Here is a 22,830-nt window from a genome sequence, read left to right on the forward strand (position 1 = left end):
GACCACTTTGCAAACCTTACAGTATTATATAAATGCTATCGATTGTGATCATAATTAACCTCAGTTATTTTTATTATTTAGCTCTATAGGTATCATGTTCACATTATCTTTTTATCATGATCATCATCCTTATTATTATATAGTAATGATAGACCTTTTATTAATTCAAAGATCTTTAATCATGTTGGGTAGGCTGCACCTACTGTTGAACTTGATGGTCTTTGAAAGTTGTTTTTTAGTCCTTTTAGTTATATATAATATAATGTTTTTGGATGGAACCAATTCATTATATAATCTCTGTTTTGGTGCTGTAAAATAGCATGCAGCTTTGCTGAAGAACATTTAATTGGGGAATTTATTCTGCTACTATACTAAAAAGAAAACAGTTCATTCATTCAACAAACATTTCTGTTGTGCTGTTCAGTCCTTTGAGTTGTGTCGAACTCTCTGTGACATCATTTTGGGGTTATCTTGGCAGAGATATTGGAGTAGTTTGCCATTTCTTTCTCTAACTCATTTTACAGATGAGAAAACTAAGACAAACAGGGTTAAGTGATTTGAGAGTTATAGCCAAAAGACTTAATCTATTTGAAGCCTACCTTAAGAAAGGTGGGAAGATCTGGGGATGAGCCTCTCCAAACTTAGAAATTTCACTGGTCCTCAGACAGGTAGTTCATCACCAGGTCTCTATCTAGTAGAATGTAGTACAAATAATTATGTCTCAACTAATGATGTGTAAGTAGTTTTTGTTTGAAGAATATACATATAAAATACGTATATAGAAAATTCTAGGCATTAGTTATGACCCAATTTGTAACTGTCTTCATCCATCTCAGCTCAGCTTTTGGTAATTTCTGTTAATGAGTGATCAAAGCTTCAGGAGGTCAGAAATCATATCTTTTTAAATTCTTTGTGTCTATGGAATCATAAAATCTCAGAATTAGAAGGGACTTTACAGGCCCATACAGTTCATCTCATACCTCAGCAAGAATTCATTCCTTCTACCCTGAAGATTTCAACTCCTTTACAGCTTAAGCTTAGCAAATGTAATTTTTGTAGCTGAAAAATGGAACCATTTCCATCTTTACTGTCCCTGACAGGTGGTCATCTAGACCTTGAATAAAGTGAATTGTGGAAAACTCTTTGTCTCTCAAAACATTGTATTCATAAGTATTTGTTGAGTGATTGAATGGTTTGATTTTAAGAAAAGTGGGAAAATAATAAAGTATCAAGGAACAAAGACAGTTTATAAAGAAAGAAATACAAATAGTATACAATCTCATGAATTCAGATAGCTTTTTTAGCAGTAAAATAAATTAGGACTAAAGTGACTAAGTTACCATTTGATACCTAGCAAACTAGCAAAATAAATAAAAATTATCAGTTCTTGTAATAGATGGGATGTGAGGAAACAGACACACTTATACATTGTTGGTGAAGTAAATGGGTTCATTCTTCCTGTATCTGACTTACATCTTACTTACATCTGACTTACATGTAATCAAGAGCTGTAAAACCATTTTTACCTTTTCTTTGGACAATTCCACTTGAGAATAATGGCTGAAAGAAGGGAAGAGGGAATGGGACTTAAGATTTCATTGGAGGAGATTCCCTCCACCAGTGCAGGTCAACACCCTCTCTGCAATTTAACATTCTTAGAATTTAGAGCAGTGTTGCCTAGAGCAACACTGGCCCACAGTGCTCCTGAGTGCCAGTGATCGAGATTTTTTTTTAATTGGTTGATTAATTAATTTAAGTTTTCAGTATTTATTTCCACAAAATTTTGAGTTCTAAATTTTCTCCCCATCTCTCCCCTCCCCCACCCCAAAACAACATGCATTCTGATTACCCCTTTCCCCAATCTTTCCTCCCTTCTATCACACCCCTCTCTTCCCTTATCCCCATCTTCTCTTTTGTCTTGTAGGGCAAGATAAATTTCTATAATCCATTACCTGTATTTCTTATTTCCTAGTTGTATGCAAAAGCAATTCTCAACATTTGTTCCTAAAACTTTGAGTTCCAACTTCTCTTCCTTAATCCCTCCCCACCCATCCCCACTGAGAAGGCAAGTAATTCAATGTAGGCTATATATGTGTAGTTTTGCAAATGACTTCCATAATAGACATATTGTGTAACATTAACTATATTTCCCTCCATCCTATCCTGACCCCCATTTATTCTATTCTCTCTTTTGACCTTGTCCCTCCTCAAAAGTGTTTACTTCTAATTACTCCTGCCTCCCATTTGCCCTCCCTTCTCTCATTGCCCTTCTACTTATCCCCTTCTCCCCTCTTTCCTGTAGTGTAAGATAGGTTTTCATACCAAATTGAGTGTGTATGTTATTCCTTCCTTGAGCCAAATGTGATGACAGTAAGCTTCACTTCTTCCCTCTCACCTCCCCCCTTTTCCTCTCCATTGAAAAGCTTTTTCTTGCCTCTTTTATGAGATAATTTGCCCCATTCCATTTATCTCTTTTTCCTCCCAATATATTTCTTTCTCACTCCTTAATTTTATTTTTTAGATATGATCCCTTCCTATTCAACTCATCCTGTGCTGTGTGTGTGTGTGTGTGTGTGTGTGTGTATGTGTAATCCCACCAACTACCCAGATACTGAGAAAAGATCCAAGAGTTACAAATATTATCTTTCCATGTAGGAATGTAAACAGTTCAGCTTTAGTAAGTCCCTTATGATTTCTCTTTCCTGTTTACCTTTTCATGCTTCTCTTGATTTTTGTTTTTGAAAGTCAGATTTTCTTTTCAGCTCTAGTCTTTTCATCAAGAATGCTTAAAATTCTTGTGTTTCATTGAATAGCCATTTTTTTCTCCTGAAGTATTATACTCAGTTTTGCTGGGTAGGTGATTCTTGGTTTTAATACTAGTTCTTTTGACTTCTGGAATATCATATTCCATGCCCTTTTATCCCTCAATGTAGAAACTGCTAGATCTTGTGTTATCCTGATTGTATTTCCACAGTGTTTGAATTGTTTCTTTCTAGCTGCTTGCAATATTTTCTCCTTGATCAGGGAACTCTGGAATTTGGCTACAATATTCCTAGGAGTTTCTCTTTTTGGATCTCTTTCAGGAGGTGATCAGCAAATTCTTTCAATATTTATTTTGCCCTCTGGTGCTAGAATATCAGGACAGTTTTCCTTGATAATTTCATGGAAGATGATGTCTAGGTTCTGTTTTTGATCATGGCTTTCAGGTAGTCCCATAATTTTTAAATTGTCTCTCCTGGGTCTATTTTCCAAGTCAGTTGTTTTTCCAGTGAGATATTTCACATTATCTTCCATTTTTTTATTCTTTTGGTTTTGTTTTGTGATGTCTTGGTTTCGCATAAAATCATTAGCTTTCATCTGTTCCATTCTAGTTTTTAAAGAGCTATTTTCTTCAGTGAGCTTTTGAACCTCCTTTTCCATTTGACCAATTCTGCTTTTTAAAGCATCCTTCTTCTCATTGTCTTTTTGGACCTTTTTTGGCAATTGAGTTAGCCTATCTTTAAAGGTGTTATTTTCTTCAGCATTTTTTGGGGTCTCCTTTAGCAAGCTATTGACTCACTTTTCATGCTTTTCTTGCATCTCTCCTATTTCTCTTCCCAATTTTTTCCTCTACATTTCTTACTTGGTTCTCAGAATCCTTTTTGAGCTCTTCCATGACCTGAGACCATTGCATATTTATTTTGGATGTTTGGGATGCAGAAGCCTTGATTTTTTTATGTCTTCCCCTGATGGTAAGCATTGTTCTTCCTCATCTGAAAAGATGGGACACAATACCTGTTCACCAAGAAAGTAACCTTTTATAGTCTTATTTTTTTCCCCTTTTTTGGGCATTTTCCCAACCAGTTACTTGATTTTGGGTCCTTTGTCAAGAGTAGGGTATACTCTGGGAACCTGTAAGATCTCAGTTCCTCAAAGGTAGCATAATCAAGCCTGCGCACTGATCTGGGAGCAACCAGAAACTTTTCTGCCCAGAATCTGTAAGTTGTAGAATTCCCTCTCCACAGTCGCCTCCAGTTCTACCAGGCCAGCACTCATGTCTGAGGTTCAGATGAGCTGCTCAGTTCCCCCAGGGGCCTTTAGGCAGGGGTCAGGCCACCACTCAGGGCTAAGGGTAAGATCAGCTGCTCAATTCCCCTAGAGGCTTTAAGCTGAGGACTTCAATAATGGATGCTGACCACCACAGCTGCTGCTGCCTCTGCCACCACCTGGGGCCGGAGCTAGGGGTATACCCTGCTCCCTTATTGCCCAACTGAAAAATCCGTCTCACCGACTTTTGAAGTTGCCTTTGGCACTTGTGGGTTAAGGGATCTGAGAACCTCTGCTGCTACTGGGGATTCCGCTCCCAAGGCCTGCTGTGGCCCTGCTCCATGTGGTGCCACACGGCCAAGGCTGGGCTCCACTCCATGTCTGGTGCGAGAAACTTTTCCTGTTGGCCTTCCAGGTCACCCTAGGCTGGAAATCTTCTTCACTTTGTCATTCTGTGGCTTCTGCTGCTCTAGAATTTGTTGAGAGTCATTCTTTACAGGTATTTTATGGGCTGTGGGGGAAGAGCTAGAGTATGTGTATCTTTCTACTTCGCCATCTTGGCTCTGCCCCCCAGTGATCTAGATTTAAAGAGAGTTGGGAAATATTTTAACAAAATAGATATGAATACAATAAAACATTGATAATACCACATTTTAAAACTAATTCATTTTAGAGCCCACAGGGTACTTATGATTTAATGGCCCCCATTTCTATTTGAGTTTGATACCATTGGCCTAGAGTACTGAGGTTCAGTGACTTATCCAGGACCACACAGCCAGGATGTCTCCAGAGGAAGGACTTGAACTTCGGTCCTCCTAGATCCAGGACTGGCTCTTTGTCTGCTGCACCACACTGACTTTCCCTTCCTTCTTTTGAGATGATTGGGGTTAAGTGACTTTCCCAGGATCACACAGCTATGAAGCTTCTGAAGCTGGGTTTGAACTCAAGTTCTGCTGACTCCAGGGTCAGTACTCTATCTCCTCTGCCACGTGGCTGCTCCCCCTTTCCTTCAGTTCTCTTAAACATTTATGTAAGAGAATGGATGAAAGATGGACTGGCATTTTGAAACCTTGTGTTTGCATGGCCTCCTGTGGAGTTGTCTTCTAACAGTGGTCTTATTAAGAAACTGTTCATAATAGTCCTACAATGAGGATAGCATTTTCTCTGTAGGAAAAGAGAGTTAAAATTGTTCTATTATTATAGAATGAACTGTTATCACAGAATTTGGGCTAAGTGCACTCTCCACACTGAAACAGAAGATTAGAACAGCAGTGGCCTAGAAGGGTAGGGTAGACCTGTTTTGGCAGGAGCTGTTTGCAAAGCCTGGTCGTCTATGCGTGTCATCTGTCCCTGTTATTCTTGGCTGCTGCGCTCTCAGTTACTCCCGTTCCCATCACCAAAATCTACCGCCCTCCGCCAAACCAAATAAATCTGCTAAATGAAAAGAAACATGAGCTTATTTAGCTAAGTGGGTCATAAAAACGATACATTATGTAATGTCGCGTATCTCAAGGGTAAGTGTACTAAGCATCTGATTTTTCTATGGTGTTCAGCAGGTTTTCAATCCATTTGCATTACTGTTTCTCCCATTCCTTGTCTCTAAAGGAGCTCTTTCATAAGGCTGCATAACAATTTGGAGATTGCCTCCATCCTATTGTTTAGCATCACTCCCTAGCTCCATTATCCCTTTGTGAGGGCTTCCTTTGTGTCCAGTGTTGGAGTTGATTGGCTGGCAGTGGCATCTGTCATTTTATCTCACAAGTGTAAATTGACAGAAACACCTAAATATGACATTTATAGGTATTCTGTGCTCATACATTTTCCTAATTTCATTTGGTTGAAAAGAAGCTTCTGTTTTTCTCTCAGTAGCTTGTTAGTTGTAGAGAAAACTAAAATTGAGCAGTAGGAAAGAAACAGAAGCAGTCGCTGTGTACAGAATCACGTTAGAGTGTAGCGTGTGGGGCAGCGGGGATCGGTCTTTTGGAAAACACGTTATACCTCATCAGGAGCTGCAGTGGTTAAGGCTCAGGCCTGTTTGTGAAAGGACCACGCACATTATTTAGGGACTTACTTTCCTATAAAAAAGTAATCCTTCAAGCAGCCCACTGTTATTCTCTCTTTCTTTCTTTCTTTTTTTGGGGGGGAGTGACATTGAAGAAAGTGAAATATTTTATTAAGCCAGTGATTTCTCAATTGCTTTAAGACCTAGGTTTCCAACACGTGACTGGTGGTGACCTTATTCACCCCAGGGTGCAGGCTTCTTGAGATTTTTAGCAAAAAATGGTTTTAGACAATGTATTGCTGTTGTTCAGTCATTTCAGTTTTGTCTTTTTGTGACCCCATCTGGACTTTTCTGGGCAAAGATCCCAGAGTGGTTTGTCATTTCCTTCTTATAGATGAGTAAACTGGGGGAAACTGGGTGAAGTGACCTGCCCAGAGTAACAAAACTAGTGTCTGAGGCCAGATTTGAACTCATGAAGATGAGTCAGGCATGACACTCACTCTACTGCTCCACCTAGCTGCCCTTTAGCCAGTTAGCTGGCACAAATGATCCAGTAAGATCCTAGGACTTAGAGAGGGAATGGATATTAGAAATTAATCCAACCCTTTAATTTTACAGATGGGAGAGTGAAGTGACTTGCCAAAGGTCACAGCAGTAGTAAGTGGACAAGGCTGAATTTGAACCCAGGTTTTCTGAATCTCTTCACTTATACCACCCCAAAGAGTTTTAAAAGTACTTTTACTTGCCTTATTTTAGTTTACTGACTTGATTCCCCAAACAGTCCTTCCTGATGAGAGGAATTATTACTTTAAGAGGAGGAGCCTGAGGTCCAGACAGTTTAAGTCCTTCACCCAGTCTGGCAGCTCCAACCTCTGATTCACTTTGGTCTTGAATGAATTCTCTTTCTCCCCAAACCTGCCCTTGTGCATTGCTTCCCTATTTCTATTCAGTCATCCTGAGCTCCTCCCTTTCTTTCATCTTCCAAGTTTATTCAGTCTGTGGCCAAGGAAATATTTCAGTTCTAGGTCATTGGTGTCAAAGTCAGATGGAGACCCAAGGATCCCCGCATCCACAGATTGACTTAATTTTGAAATGGAATGGTATCTGTGCTTTATTGTATATTTATTTCATTAAATATTTCCCAATTAGATTTTAATGGCAGGAGTGGGAGGGACACTTGGGAGTGGCATGGGCAGGAACAAGCCTCTGTTGGACACCTCTGCCTCACAGTATCTCTTGCATCATTCTCCGCTCACACTGCCACCACCCTACCACAGATCTTTGTTATGCTAGCCCCTTGTAAATAGGAGAAAGTTAGGGGTTGAGATGGATAGAATGCTGGGCTTGGAGTCAAGAAGACCTAAGCTCAAATCCTGCCTCAGATTCTTACTGACTGTGTGACCTTGGGAAAGTCACTTCACTCTGTTTGCCTCAGTTTCCTCATCTAGACAATGAGCTGGAGAAGGAAGTGGCAAACATCACCAATGTTTTTGCCAAGAAATCCCCAAATTGGGTCAACAGAGAGTCGGACAGGACTGAAACGACTGAACAACTTGTAATAGCCTCTTAGTTGGTCTCCACACTGGGCCATTCTTTAATTCAGTTCAACAAATGGCTGATACTAGGCTTTCCATGATGGGGGAATCATACATGGGTCTGGTATAAACCAAAATGGAATAGTGAAGTCTGTGTACTTGGTAGTATAGGAGACCATCAAGGCTGTGGCAAATACAGTGAACTGCCTCAAAATGAATTCTTTATTGATAACGTCACCTCTGCTTCCTTCAAGTCGATGTCCTCTTATTTGAAAATGCTTTCTGTTCATCTTACTTTCTTATATATTTAATTAGTAAATTTTGTTTTAGAAGAACAAATAAAAGATCAATTATGTACCTCAAAAAATAGAATAACAAAATGATTATTGCACTTGATTCTGCATTTGTAACTTATCATTTGCTAAAAGAAGGGAAGTAGCATGTCTCAACCTGATGAAGGAGTGTGCATGGGTTGTCTTTGCTTTCACTGAATTTCTTTTAAAAAGCAACACATGACTTGTCATACAACCTTTTGCTTTTATTGAGTCTTTGACGTGGTCAAATCTACTTAATACACTAGCTATTATTATTGCATGGTGTGATTTTGCTCTTCAGGTATTCAGAAATCCCTCCTCCAATCTCAGTTTATCAGCCTCTTTCTGTGAATTCACCTCCAAATGATTCTATACATGTATTCTAGTGTTTATATTATCTTTCAGTCTCTCCACAAGAGTAAGTTTCGTAATGGTCCATCTCTATATACATCGTTGTGATTACAACCAAAATCTTCCATCATGCTCAGTTGTAAGGGAAATTGATCTGTTGGGAGCCTGGCTGTACCCTAATATCACATACGTGCTATTTTCCTAAATGACCAAATGAGATTACACGTAAAGCCCTTTTGGAAATCTTAAAGCACTGTGTAAATGTTCCTTCTTGCTATTGCTAAACAGAGCACAAGCGCATGGAACTTCATGTAGTTAAGAAGAGTTATTGGAAGAGCTTTTTTCCATAATGGAGCTCCCTGAAGGATTCCATTTGTGGGATTACATCACTAAAATGTGCTTCAGGCCATGGGGCTGGGAGCCAGTTGGAAGCTCCTTCCTTCCTTACACATCAGCCTTATTTTCAATCACCCGTTCTAGTTAGTTTTGCTGTCAACATTCCCCAATAAAACAACCCTCTTGCCCTCCCATTGTAACATCTGCGAATGATCTTGGGACCTCCCTGTGCATACCCAGTAGCTCATACACTGAGCCCTGGGCAAGATGCAGGAAGTCCCAGGGAAGGAAGGAGAGGGAGCACAGCAGCTACTTAGAGGGAGGACAGGTCGTCTGTCAGTCAAGGCAATCCTGGAACCCCCCTATCAAGGCCTCCAGTATTTTCTTACAATCTCTCAGGTACTAGGAAGGTTAACATGGTCAAGTGATTAGAGTAATTTATTCTGCTTTGTATCTCCCCTAGCACCTAGCCCAGGACCAGGTACATAGAAAGTAGCCAGTAAATGTTTTATTGAGTGAAATTAAATGTGTACACTTCGTAAACAGTAATTATGAGCCAATTTGTTTCTGGCCTCATAAGTCTCTTCTCATCTTTACTAGTAATTGATATAAATATACACACATATATATATATATATACACACACACACACACATATGTGTGTGTCTATATGAATTAAAGCCACAGGACAGAGTTTCTGGGTAATTAATAACCAATTTATTAATTATACTAGGCAGCAATCAATAAATTCATAGTCAATGCTTTCTCTTGGTAACCAAAGATGCCAGGGGAGACCCTGAAAGGCCTTTAAATCCCTTCTGAAAGGAAACTTTGCTAATAAGTGAAAATCAACCCTGATTGGTGGACATTTACTGAGGAGGTGGGCTAAAAGTCTTCGGCTCCTCCTGCTGGGAACTGGCTTGATCTTGAAGACAAAGTCTTCTTCAGTCATCTGGGCAGGAGGAGCCATCTCCATCTGGACCTCTCTAGCTAATTTTCTCCGTCATGAACTGAGTTGCCCTCTAAAGTCTAACAGAGAGGACCAAGGAAAAGGGGTTCCCCCTGTAGACTGGATTCTGTTTATGCTCTAAAGAGAAATTAGGTCTCCCCGTGGAGTGGGATGCTGCCCCCACTAATGACCATGTGCTTGAAGGGATAGGGACAAATCTCTTCACTCATCCATACCCTTCCAGACTGACTGACCTTTTCAGGAGTAGGGTTTTAAAAGAAGCAGAAGGAAAAGAGTGGATCACAAATTAATAATTGCTTATTAACATAATAGCATAATACTAATTTCATATATATTTGCACAAGCATCTTCAGAGAGAAAGTTGTGTCTCTGCTTTCCATCCCCATCAGCCAGCACAATGCCTTACATGTAAAAGTGCTCTAGAATAGTGTTTGTCATTCAGTCATCTTAGAATCCTGAAATCTTTGACTTGGCATGGAGATTCTGGGCTTGCCTTAAGGCAGTACCCCATTCCCCCCAATCAGGATGTTGTTTTCCTTTCTCATTATGACCTCTCATAAAACGTAAAGGGACAGTTTGGTTTTTGTTGGTCATTCATAGTTTCAGGAAGGACTGTGTGGCAGAGGGGAAGAAAAGACCTTGTGGAGTGTTCACTGTTTCAAATGGCAGTGGAGGTATGGGGGAAGGACTCTAGACTTGGTCAGAAAACCTGCCTCTGGTCTTGATCAGTAGCATGACCATGGACAATCACTGAATTTCTCCATGTCTTGCTTCCCTCATCTCTATTGCACAGGACTGTTATGAGGAAAATGCTTTGTAAACCTCAAAGTGATTGCTATATGAATACCAGCAGTTAGTATCTGAAGAAGTCCTCTGGATGTTTGGGGTCTTTTTCTTGCATATTCCCACTGGAGGCTAGCTCTCACCTACATTTACTTGAATGATACTTTTCTGAGCTTAATGGTGCTCCTCATCTATTGGAATGGATCACTCCTCATACTTTTACTGGATTTTTGCATGCAACTATTGTTTTTCATTTGTATCCAACTGATTGTGACCCTGCTTGGTGTTTTCTTGGCAAAGATACTAGAGTGGTTTTGCCATTTCCTTCTCCAGCCTTCCACAGATGAGGAAACTGAGGTAGACAGGGTTAAGTGACTTGCCCAGGGTCACACAGCTACAAAGTGTTTGAGGACAGATTTGAACTGAGGAAGATCACCTAGCATCCCCAAGTATATTTTACCAAATGTTATTTGGTTCAGGGGAAAGAGTTTTAGATGAAGCATTATTAGAGGTCAGTTCTCTGGAAGACCTAGCATAGTCTGTGCCTTGGATAAGTCACTAAAAAAGGTACAGGAGAGCTAGTTTTCTTCAGTTGTTCTTAGTTTATTCAGGACATTTTTGTAAAACGACACAGGTCCGGGCAGTGTTGGGTGGGGACTTATTTTTCTCGCTTTTTCAAATCCACAGTGATCTTCCTCCCAATCTTAGGATATTTTGCTTTCTTTGTCAAACCTAACAGATTATTTACTGTTTGGAATTTTTCCTGACTCTCTTGAAGGCCTCTGTATAGAATTTGAGATTTCAGCATCTCTTACCAAACTTACCCTCAGTCATTTTTATTAGTCAAATAAGAAGGCGGATCTTGGCTATTTTAATTTCCTAAAGAAAATGCTTTCTCTGGGCTTTTTTGTTTACTTAAAATTAAATCAAAAACGTGTCAGATTAATTCCCAACATCTCAGGAATCAGGATGCACACAAATAGGAGAATTATACCTATTACCACCAGGCTTGCCAACGTACCAGGCAGTTGGGTCAGGATCAAGAGGAATCAAGTGTTCTATGTGTCACATAGCACAGACGCTGACCACCTGAATGTCTGGTTCACCCTTGTGTCTCTGCTGAAACCACTTTGTTGAAAAGCTGCATGAAGCCAAGGCGGGAGGGAGCAAAGAATTCCAAAAGCAGGCACTGGCAAGTCATTTTCTAAAAGTCAGATTTCTTATAACAAATTATTTAGAAAGTGAAAGTAAAAGTTTAGTGGTTTGGTGCTTACTAACCTATTCTGCCATATTCAAGGGAAAAGATTTTTAATTATTGGGAAGTGTGATTCAAAATGCATTAAAAGCCAGAAAACCAATTCAGTTGCTACTTGTGTGGCCTCGATTTCCTCATCTGTAAAAGGAGGAGATAATACTGGATCAGCTCTGATTGTCCTTCCATAAGTTTTTGGAGCATAGACCTGTGGGTGTCCACACTTAGCTATTAGTTTCACCACAGGTTCGGGACAAACATAACTAACCTGGATTGAGGTGCAGCACAGGTGCCAACTTCCTTGTTGGGAAGAATTTAATGGATTTTGTGAAAAGCTCAGTAAAATCAGTAAGGACAGCAGGGTGGCACCATCGAGCCCAGAGCACTGGGCTTGGAGTCAGAAGACCATTCTTCACGAGTTCAGATCTGGCCTTGAGCACTTACTATATGACCCTGGGCAAGTCACTTAACTCTGTTTGCCTCAGTTTCCTCATCTGTAAAATGACCTAGAGAAGGAAATGGCAGAATGCTCCAGTATCTGCCCAGAAAAGCCCAAATAGATTCACGAAGAGTCAGACACAACTGAAAAACAACCTAACAGTAACAACAGACAAATAAACAAACCTAAAATATGCCAACCTAAAATATTCTGTGATATTATAATTCTAGATAACATAGTGTGATTGTATCCCCTGGCAAATCAGAATGGTTGTGAAGGTCAACCTGAGGGAGTAAACCAATCTGAGATTTTTCAAGTCAGTTCTTGTAGACAAACCTTTGTTATGTGCTGGCTGCGTTCAGGGAGGGAGGCCATCAGAGCACTTGCTGTCTACTTGGGGTGAAGTAGGGGGGAGAGGAAGCAGGCTTCGGAGGGGATGAGATTGCCATTGTGTTATTCCTCAGGCAGCCATAACTCCTTTATTTAACACCGTAAGACGGATAGAAGGCTTACTCCACAAGCACTCTGTAAGTTGAGGTTGAGGTTGGGTGAGTCTGCAGAGCAGAACTTTATCCCAGGGCTTAAAGGGAGCGAGTGGTGGGGCCAGGACTGAGAGCCAGGGCTCTCCACTTCCCTCATTGTGTACATCTTCCCTCTTTGCCACGTTGAATTAAGGAGGGGAATGGTTTGCTTGATGAAAATTGGTTATCAGAGGAGGTTCCAGAGTGAAGCTCATTAGAGCTAGATCTTCTTGTGCAGGGAGAGAATGGAGTTTGTTCTGGCCTCACATACAAATGGATTCTCGCTTTTCACAGTGGTTTAATCAGCAATGATCTGCCCAGAAAAACAGCTTCTATCCCCTCCCATCAGAACTCAACAACAGGAGCTTCTCTCTTTTCATTTGTCTTGGAAGTAAAGGGAATGGGGTTAGTCTTTGTACCCTCCATGTTGGAGGTGAGGGGTGGGGGCAAGACAGCAGAGTCCTTCGTTTTCATTTCCTTTTTAATGACCCCTCCCCAGCTATCACTCAGACATGTGCATGGAAGTACACCGTTGCCTATTAGTTGTCCACATTTCTTTATAGCAGCATCTTGTAGATTGTGTTCTCCAAAATCTTCTTTAGAGCTACATTCAAATTTTGCTCATTTTTCCTCCTTACATCGGGGAACTATCCTTTCTTACTTAATCTTACCCCATAAAGCAGTTTTATAACAAGCCACATAAGGGATGTTTATTTTAAGTAAATGAAAGAGTAGGAGTGAGTAGAACAGAGTAGATAGTAATTACCCAACTTAATAGTAGTACTCATTCAATAGATAATAATTAGCCAATTGGAATTTGGCCAGGATAGTCTGACTGACATACCCACCCTTTTTCATGGTCAGAACAAAGGTTTTCTATTTATTTGGTTTTTTGTTTTCAACTTAAGTCATCAGAATTTTGAGTTTGATCTCATTCAAATAAAATGTTCTAGGTTCTTGGTGGGACAACACTTTATATCCCCTTTTCTAGAGTATTGGTTTGGTCTGACTCAGCTAGCACTGAAAATTCTAAGTGCCTCCTCCTGCACAGCCTGGTCTCCCTAAAGGTCTCCTGCCTGATTCCTTGCTGATCTGGCTCAGCTGTAGTTATAAAATGTGACAAAAATCACGGCTCACGATGGTTCTGCTCTAGGCTGACCATAAAAACATCTCTTTTCATGGACCTTAGCTAATGACCCACTCCCAGACATCTTTCTTTACAGCCAAGCTCCATCATGGCAGCAGAGTTGCCTTTGAATTCAAGCAGTGTTCACTTTCTTCTCCTCAAGCCAAGATTTCCAGTGTTTTCAGTTTTCCCTGACTTTATCTAGTTGGTCAGTCAACCAGCATTTATTGAATACCTACTATGTGCTGTGCTAAATAAATGCCAGAGGGAAAAAAAAGATGAAACCCTGCCCCTGTTCCCAAGGACTTCACAGTCTCATGAGAGAGATAACATGCAAAGAACCACATACACACGAGAAATATGCAGAATGAATTGGAAATTATCACAGAGGGAAAACACTTAGCATTAAGGGGAATTTGGAAAGACTTCTTGTAAAAGGTGGGATTTTAGCTGGCACTTGGAAAGTTAGGGAAGCCAGGAGAAAGAGATGAGAAGGGGGAGAATTCCAGCCATGTGATGTAGCCATTGAAAATGTCTCAAGTTAGAAGATTAAGCGTTTTGTGCTAAGGACAGTCAGAAGGCCTTTGTCATTGAGTCAGAGTCTATAGGAGAGTAGGAAGGGAACAGTTTATGAGGCATATTAAAAACCAAACACAGAATTTTATTTTCAATTCTTGAAGCATTAGGGACTTTCTGGAGTTTAATGAGTAGGAGGGTCACATGGTCAAATCAGCCTGCCCTTTAGGAAAGTCTCTTTGGGAGCTCATTAGAGGATTAGACTGGGATAGGAAGAAACTTGAGGTAGAGAGACCAGCCAGCAGACAATTGAGGTACATTTTGTTGTCTGCTGCTAGCCCCCTTGTCTTTCTTTTTTTCTCTAATAAAATTTTATTTTCAGATCCGCGTTCTCCCCATCCCACTGTACCCTGGCCTCAATTGGGAAAGCGAGAAAAACAAAACCTTTGTTAGAAATATGTGTAGTCAAGCAAAGCAAATTCCTGGACTGGCCATGCCCCCAAATTTTTGAGTCTCTGCTTCGAGTTCATCACTTCACCCATCAGGAGTTATGTAGCATGTTTCATCTTGAATCCTCTGTAATTGGGCTTGGTTGTCATTTTGATCATAATTACCAAGTCTTTCAAAATTATTTCTCTAAAATATTGTTCATAGTATCAGTTATTCTCCTAGCTTTACTCACTTCATTCTACATCAGTTCATAGAAGTCCACCTAGATTTCTCTGAATCCATCCCCTCCATCTTTTCTTATAGCACAGTAATATTGCACCACACACACATAGTATTTGTCAATACAGATAGAGGTGCTATAAATATTTTTGTACATATGTGGTCTTCTTTCTTTGATCTCTTTGGTTTAGAGACCTAATGGTGGGTCAAAAGTATATATACTTCAGTAGATTTATGGCCATAATTCCGAATTACTTTATAAAATGGCCCAATCAGTTCACAGTTCCCCTATCAGTACATGAATGTACCTGTTGTTCCACAGTTCCTTTAGTGTTGTCATTTTCCATTTTTGTCAGCTTTGCCAGTCTGGTGATTTTGAGATAGATCCTCAGGGTTCTTTTAATTTGCATTTCTCTTTTTGTGATTCAGAGCATTTTTTCATATGGCTCTTGATATCTTGGATTTCTTCCTCTGAAAATTTCCTTTTGATGTCTTTTGACCATTTATCAGTTGGGGATTGACTTTTATTATAAATGTGAAGCAATTCCCCATATATCTTAGAAATTAGACCTTTATCAGAGAAACTTACTATAAAGATTTTTTTCCTATTTACTTGCTTCTCTCCTAATTTTAGCTGTGTTGGTTTTGTGTGTGCAAAAACTTTTAAATTATACATAGTCTGAATTGTTCTGCTTACCTTTTGTGAAAATCTCTATCTTTTGTTTGGTCATGAACCATTCCCTTCAACAGATCTTTCTGTCTCATTAAAACGCCCTTTTCTGGAAAATGACTCACTGTGATTTTTTTTTCCTGCATTTTCCAATTAGGATTTGGTCTGCTACATTTTCTGTATCTTTGTGGAGGATGTGTGTTGGAGGAACTGGGCTGTACATCTTCCTGCTACTCCACCATCTTAGCTTTGACCTTCTTATCTTTCATTGCTGGAAAGTAGAGTACTCAGTACTAAGAAATCAATAGGGAATGTAATGGAAAGAAACAAAGGAGGGCTTACATTACAGTAATAGCTTATGTTTATATAAACCAGAAGTTATCAAGTACCTTTTAAAATTCTATTTTTAATTTATGGAATAAAACAAGCATTTTTACAAATATTTTCTCATTTGATTCCTACAGCGAGATCTATCATTTAGGTAGGATGAGTATCATTTCCCCCATTTTAAAGAGAAGGAAATGGAGGCCCATGGACGTGCCCAGCCAGGTTAGTCCAGTGCAACCCTCCTACATTTCTTTTTCATTTTACCTGTAGCCCAAGGAGTTGCGTAATGAGGAAGGATTAAAAAGAGGAGGCAAATTCAGGGTGTTGAAGGAGGTGTGAAATTGAGAATACAAATTCGAGAGAAAAGGAACTGGGGTTGTAGTTGTTACCAGAAAAGAAATAACAGTCCACGAGGGAAATGGAAGCACATGTGGACATAGGTAGAAAAAATGGGAGCAGAAGACATGGAATGCTGAGATGGAAACATGGCGGTGAAAGAGTCAGGCCTCCATGGCCCACGTGGCTTTTATTTCATTTTCCTACTGTTGGGCATTTTCCTCTGTTTTTAGTGATCTACTTCCCCCCCCCCCCCCACCTCCCAGTCAGTCAGCCAGCATGCATTTATTAAGCCCTTACTTTGTGCCGGCACCATGCCAAGTGCCAGGCGTGCACAGACATGTAAATACACAGCCTTTAGTTAGCCAGCCACTTTCTCATACCTGATGATTCAATACTTCAGTGTGTCCGTGATCTCATCAGTTCACTTTTCCCTCCACTGGTACAGACTCTCAGTCATCCATCCTTTCCCATCTTGTGCATTCTTCCCCAAGGACATGCACCTCTCCTTGCCTGTGCCAGATCGGCCAGAGTTGAGTAACTATATTGTTTCCCTTCAAAATATTCTGTAATTAATAAGCTGGCTGTAATGAAAAGACGTAACCTACGGGTGTGAGCTGCTCTTATTCATTCATTCATCTTAATCAAAGAAACAGTCATCCTCTGTGGCCCATCCCCCAGACCCAAAATGACTTCTGAAGTCCCAGCACATCCCAGACCTCACCTCACCTCCTGAAATCTTGTGTGAATATGCTACTCTGGGTCAAACATATGCTTAAAGAGACCACCAATTAAAGGGCTGTTCTTCGGCCTCTTAAGTTGAACTCTGTGTAGTCCCTCCATGGTAAAAGAAAGAAATTATAATAATAAATAAGAGTCGCAAAGCATTTTTCTTAAAACAGTCCTATGTAGGAAGCATTGTAGGAAGGAGTGGGGTGCACACCGGATCTGAGTCAGTAGGTCTGGGCTTCGGATCCCACCTCTGACTTTCATTAATGATTTACTCAGATTTGTAATATTGAACAACTTACTAATTTCTCTGGGCCAGTTTCCTCATCTATAAGATGAGATTGGACTAAATGATACATCTCTTAAGTCCCAGGAGTGGTTTTATCTGGAATGGTATTATCTCCATTTCTAAGCTAATGACCAACTTGTCCAAGTTCAGTCAGCCATTTCATTGTCATAGGGACAACTCGAACCCAGGTCTTCTCTAAATCTAGTGTTTCTGCTAGTGCATCATGATGCCTTCTGTAGTATTTCCAGAAATGATGTTCAGTCTCTACTTAATTTAGCCCTAAACCACCAGAAAGAGCGGCATAAGCCACACTTTAACATTCTCAGCACCAGCATCTCCTTTCCCCATTTCTTTCCTCCCTTTCTTGTTCCATTTCCCCAGCCCATTCCCTTCTCTGTGTCTAGAAAGTAGAACAGAATTGCTCTAGGATGTTGGTCTGTTTATTGCCTTCTGTGGAACTGCCTCTCTCCACTACACTTCCTGAAGCTAGAATCAGCATTGAACCGAGGTTCTTAGACCAAACATTTGCATGTGTCTTCCTATGGGTAACAGTGACAAAAGTGGCAGTGCTTAGAGCACCAGGCCTGGGGTCAGGAAGACTCATCTTCCTGACTTCAAATCTAGCCTCAGACACTTACTAGCTGTGTGACCCTGGGCAAGTCACTTATCCCTGTTTGCCTCAATTTTCTCATCTGTAAAATGAGCTGGAAAAGGAAATGGCAAATGACTCCAGTTTTGTTTTGTTTTGTTTTGTTTTGCCAAGAAAACCCCAAACAGGGCCATGAAGAGTCAGACATGACTAAAACACTGAGCACCCACAAAACTTGGGGGAAATCTCTTCCAGATTATCTGGTCCTTTTGTTTTTCCTCCCTCTCACTTCTTGTCATCTAGTTTTTTTCCATTCCTGTTGGCGTCTCATACCAAAAGACCAGCCAGAAAGAAAGCTAGAAAAGTGCAGATAAGTCCACTTTAGTAAAAACTTTGGGAAATGAAGAGGAGGATAAAAGGACTGGCCAGCACCGACTCTGAGGATTATCTGTGCATATCATCATTATTACAGATAACTGAACTTACCACATCTCTTCAGGTTTTGTTTCATGGAGAAGAAAGACCAAGCTCATTCATAAGAGCTGATATATCCAACTTTGTATCCTCCCAGAAGAAGTCCGGTAGTTCTTCCTAGTTTATGAATCTTTAATGTATTCACTCCCATTACCATATTGGTCCAGAAAAAAGGGTGCCACCCCTAAAGTGAATTTTCTTTGAAAGGAAAAAAAAATACATATATAGACTGAAAAATTGCCACCTACTGGCCATCATCATATTTTATACAATTCTGATTTGGGGAGGTAGACCTTGAGTGGGATCAATATGGTCATTCCATTCTCTTCCCCAAGTCCCCTTGGCTTTTTCAGTCCAGTTTCTCTGAAATGTGACATTCTCCTGAATCTTTACATCTTCACCTTGCCTTGCCATATCTTGAGGCATTATCTCAGTTGTAGCTGGAAGAGTTTACTGCTCAGCAGAGGCTTCCTCTTATCATCAGGGAATGCTCTGTGATATGGCCATGTGACTGGCGCTACCCAAGGATGTCTTGCACTTAAGATTGCTTGATAAGTTGTCAGAATTTTTCAGTTCTGTGCTTAGTGAGGTCATATCTTGCAGACTGTCTCAGGGAGGTCCGGGGCTTGTTTCTGGCACTGTGTCCAATCCCTGGGAAGCATCCTTAACCATTTGCTGTTTTTCATGTAAGTGATTTACCTCTTGGAAATCAATTCAGTTTTCCATTTCAGAAATTGCATATCACCTTCTTGCAGCTGGAGATACTGAGATTTATCAAATTCTCAGTATTAATCAGGCCACCAACTTTAAAATATGTATCCCCTGTTCAAGCCAGTAAATATTGGCCAGTATGCAGTGTTGCTTTGAGTTCTATTAAAGCCAAATGAACAGTAATTGAATATTTAAATCTGTGAGCCTTGCACACAGTAGGCACTGAATAAATAAGTGAATTTAATTAAATTCTGTTGATTCAAAAAATAAATTGAACCTCCCCACTTTATCTGTTTTCTTCATCATTATCATCTTTAGTGGCCTTTGAACTCTGCTCATCAGTTTCAGATTCTTTACAAGCATCTGCCTTTGCTTTAATCAAGTTTTTTTTAAAGGTTTATTCATTTTGTTTCTATGAACTTAGGCTACCATTTTGAGTCTTTGTGCCTAAATATATTCTTCATGATAACGGATTCCCAAAAGAATTTTCACTTAATATGCATGAAGCATATCTTTGCTGCAGTGTGATCTACTGCCTGGTCCAGCCAGCTGGGCGGGGAGGGATGTGGGGAGGGGCAGGTAGGTGTTCTTGTCCATACTGCTGCATTATAGGAGACTGATTTGTATCACAATTCTTTCTGCACTGCCCTTCATTCCGTTTTTTTAATGCCATGTAGTAGCTGTGTCTTTAAGTCAGTAGATACATATTTTTAAAAGGAGCATACTTCTCTCTGGATTAAGATTTTAGCCATAGGTTTGAATCTACTTGAGCATCCCAAATGGGTGTGGTGTTTTTAAGACTTTGAAGGACAGTATTGAAATGTCAACTGCTTTTTCCAGATTTAAATTATACCTAAATGATGTGTATCTTTCTATTTTTCAGGTGCGCTTTGTGAAGAACATAACTTCCTGGAAAGAAATGAAACCAGGGTTTTATCACGGACATGTATCTTACTTAGATTTTGCAAAGTAAGTTATCCAGAAAATACATCCTCTAGAATATTTTGGCCTTTTGCAATCAGAAATGCCTTGAATTGCTGTTTAAATTTTTGTGATCTTAATTTTCCAAAAAATAAAAAAGGACCAAGTTGCCAGTTTCGAAGCTCTAGTTCTAGTAAATGATGCTGTACCTTCTTTATATGTCACTGCCCTCTAGTGTTCCTAAATTGATAATTCTCATATCTATTAAAATTAACAGGCCTTGAGTTTTCTTTGGATTTGAATCTTTTTCTTTTTCAGTTATTCATCCTAATCACTCTTGCAGGACAGTAGATAACCACAGCCCAAACTCTACCAGCCCTTTTCCATGTGTGACTGGAAAACTGCTCTTATTAGAATACTAGGTTTTCCTCCGAGAGGCTAGTGGATCATCTCAGTGACATGCCTCGTTGACTGAGGGAACGGGCAAGCAGTCTGCTCTCCTCATCTCCCAATAATCAGGGCTCCTCAGCTAGGTCACCTGAAGGTTGATGTGACACCGTCTCTTTGCCTAAATGATTTTGGTCTTAACATCCTGACCGATGGAGAAGTCGTCTGAAAGAGCACCACTCTTTTGAACCACACAACCCATTTTCATTTAGCTCTAGTTCTAGAAATAAATGATTCTCTTTTATTCTCCTTGTTCTTATTTTTTGGGTTCAAGGTATAATCACCAGAATTCATCACTGCCATGAAAGGAAAGCTCCATAAAGTTACAGCCCAGCCAGCAGGGACTGAAGTCTGTGTGTGGCTCCCTCTAGAGTCTGCGCCACATTAAGAATTAACCAGGAAATTGTTGCCATTGAATAGTCTAAACACACACCATTTGGACTCATTTGAAAGTTCATTCAAGTATCCCTGGTAACTTAAGATGATGCACATTTGTAGCCTTTGTAAAAAGGGATTGAGACCTGAAATTGAAATCCTACCCCGTAGAACACCAGGCATTAACTTCAAAAGCACCATTAAAAAGAAGAATTGAGATCGCCACTCATCACAAAGTACAATAACGGATTTTATTATTTCAGTTTATGACATCTCTTTCAGAGCTTTCCATTGGTGGTCATGACTTCAAAGTAATTCTCCCCCAGGCATGTGCCAACTTTAATTAAAGGGACTTAAGCAAGAAAACTGCATTGATATCAAACTCTCCATTTAGCTTTTCCTACTTTGAAGGATTAAAAGACAAAAGAGTATAAAGAAATCTTTTGGTTTTCACCAAAAGTTTTAATAGGAGTACACATTAACATGAAGCCTAAGAAGCCTTAACTTTTTGGAAGTGGTGTAATTAAAACTGAATCTCTCCCCAAAGATCATGAATATAAAATTACATCATTCTTCTTTCCAGTGTTTGGAAGCCGCTCAGTGAAATGGTGGGATTTTTTTTTTTTGTGAAGTTGGGCATACCTTTCTCTATAAATAATTCATATGGTAGTATTAAAAACATTTTATAGGCAGCTTTAAAATAAACTAATTATTTTTCTTTTGGAAAGGCACCTAACCAATTTCACATACTCCATTCATATGCATATTTTCCCTCAGGGCTACATTATCCTTGAAGTAGATGTTTGTTACCCTTTCACCTAAATGATTTATTTTTTCCACATGCAGCTTGATTTCTAATACTTGAAGTTTTCATTATTAAAATATATATTGAATGCTTTTTGCTTTTGGCAAAAGACTTGTACTTAGAAAGAAGACCTAAAGTATTTTTCTGGTGTTCTTGTAGATTAAAGTGTAAAAGCTTTTTTTGGGGAAAAAAGTATCCTGTTTATTAAATACTGTACGAAAACTTTGTTGTATAAGAATATTTCAACATGAGTGATTTTCATGTTATATTGGAGGTTTAAAAAATTGCTATGAAAATTCTCTTTATTAGCCTTCTGACATTTAAAAATGATACTTCCAAACCTTTGCTCAATACATTTAGTCCAGAAAAATTGTAGCTTGACTGGGAAGTCCAGCTCTTTCCCATATTTTCTTTTTCTTTTCTTTTTAAAGTGGCTCTTACTCAAAATCATTGCCAAAATCTTGTTGAATAACTGTTATCAAGACAAGTTATCAATGCACAGGAAGGAGAAGAATTTTTTACTGTTTTGTTGTTCGATCATGTCCGACTCTTTGTGACTCCATTCAGAGTTTTCTTGGCAAAGATGCTGGAGTGGTTTGCCATTTCCTTCTCTAGCTCATTTTACAGATGAGGAAACTGAGGCAAATAGGGCAAAGTGACTTGTCCAGGATCAGGCAGCTAGTAAGTGTCTAAGTTTGACTTTGAACTCAGGTGTTCCTGATGGCAGGCCCTGCACTCTATACACTGTGCTACCTAGATTCTCTAGGCTCATTTTTATTTTTAAAAAAAGTTTACTTTTCTTCTAAAATCTTTCTCTTTTTTTGTCTGACCCAGTGCTTTATAACAAAGGCAAAATACATGTTCCCTCTAGGAGAAAAGGGAATACTTTGATGGGAGAATTCTGTGTGTATCCAGATAGCTTTGTTAGAGTCTTAAGAGTCTGGTGTATGACCAGGAAAATGTATTATTAGGCAGTAAGCCAAGAAAATAACAAGGCCACTCCCTTTGATTTTCATTTGGATCACTGAGAAACATTTCTTTTATCTGAAACTTATTTGCCCAGCTCAGCCTGTGTTTTCAGGTTTTAGCTGCAGAGAAGTATAAGTAAATCTATTTCTGGTCATTTTCATCTCCTTTCCCCCCCTTTACCATTTCTTTCTTCTTGTTTCTAGTTAACTATATTTTTATTCTTGATTGGAAACAAATGAAGAAAAAGAACTTTCAAAATAAGTATGATAAACATCACAAATTTAAAGGATATTTTATACTTTAAAATATTTTTAGACACTTTTCATAAGATAAGAAGAACAGGAAATT

General features: G+C 39.5%; 1 protein-coding gene across 2 annotated transcripts in view; it reads left to right on the forward strand.

Moving 5' to 3' along the window:
• The window catches only part of HS2ST1 (heparan sulfate 2-O-sulfotransferase 1), a 218,113-nt gene that overhangs the window by 173,547 nt on the left and 21,736 nt on the right, over window positions 1–22,830 (forward strand). For both annotated transcript variants that reach the window (XM_072648971.1, XM_072648970.1), the window contains exon 3: window positions 19,849–19,934. In XM_072648971.1, coding sequence (XP_072505072.1) covers window positions 19,849–19,934 — 86 coding nt within the window. The remainder of the gene's footprint in view (window positions 1–19,848; window positions 19,935–22,830) is intronic.

This window comes from Notamacropus eugenii, chromosome 2 (assembly GCF_028372415.1).
Source record: "Notamacropus eugenii isolate mMacEug1 chromosome 2, mMacEug1.pri_v2, whole genome shotgun sequence".
Taxonomy (NCBI): domain Eukaryota; kingdom Metazoa; phylum Chordata; class Mammalia; order Diprotodontia; family Macropodidae; genus Notamacropus; species Notamacropus eugenii.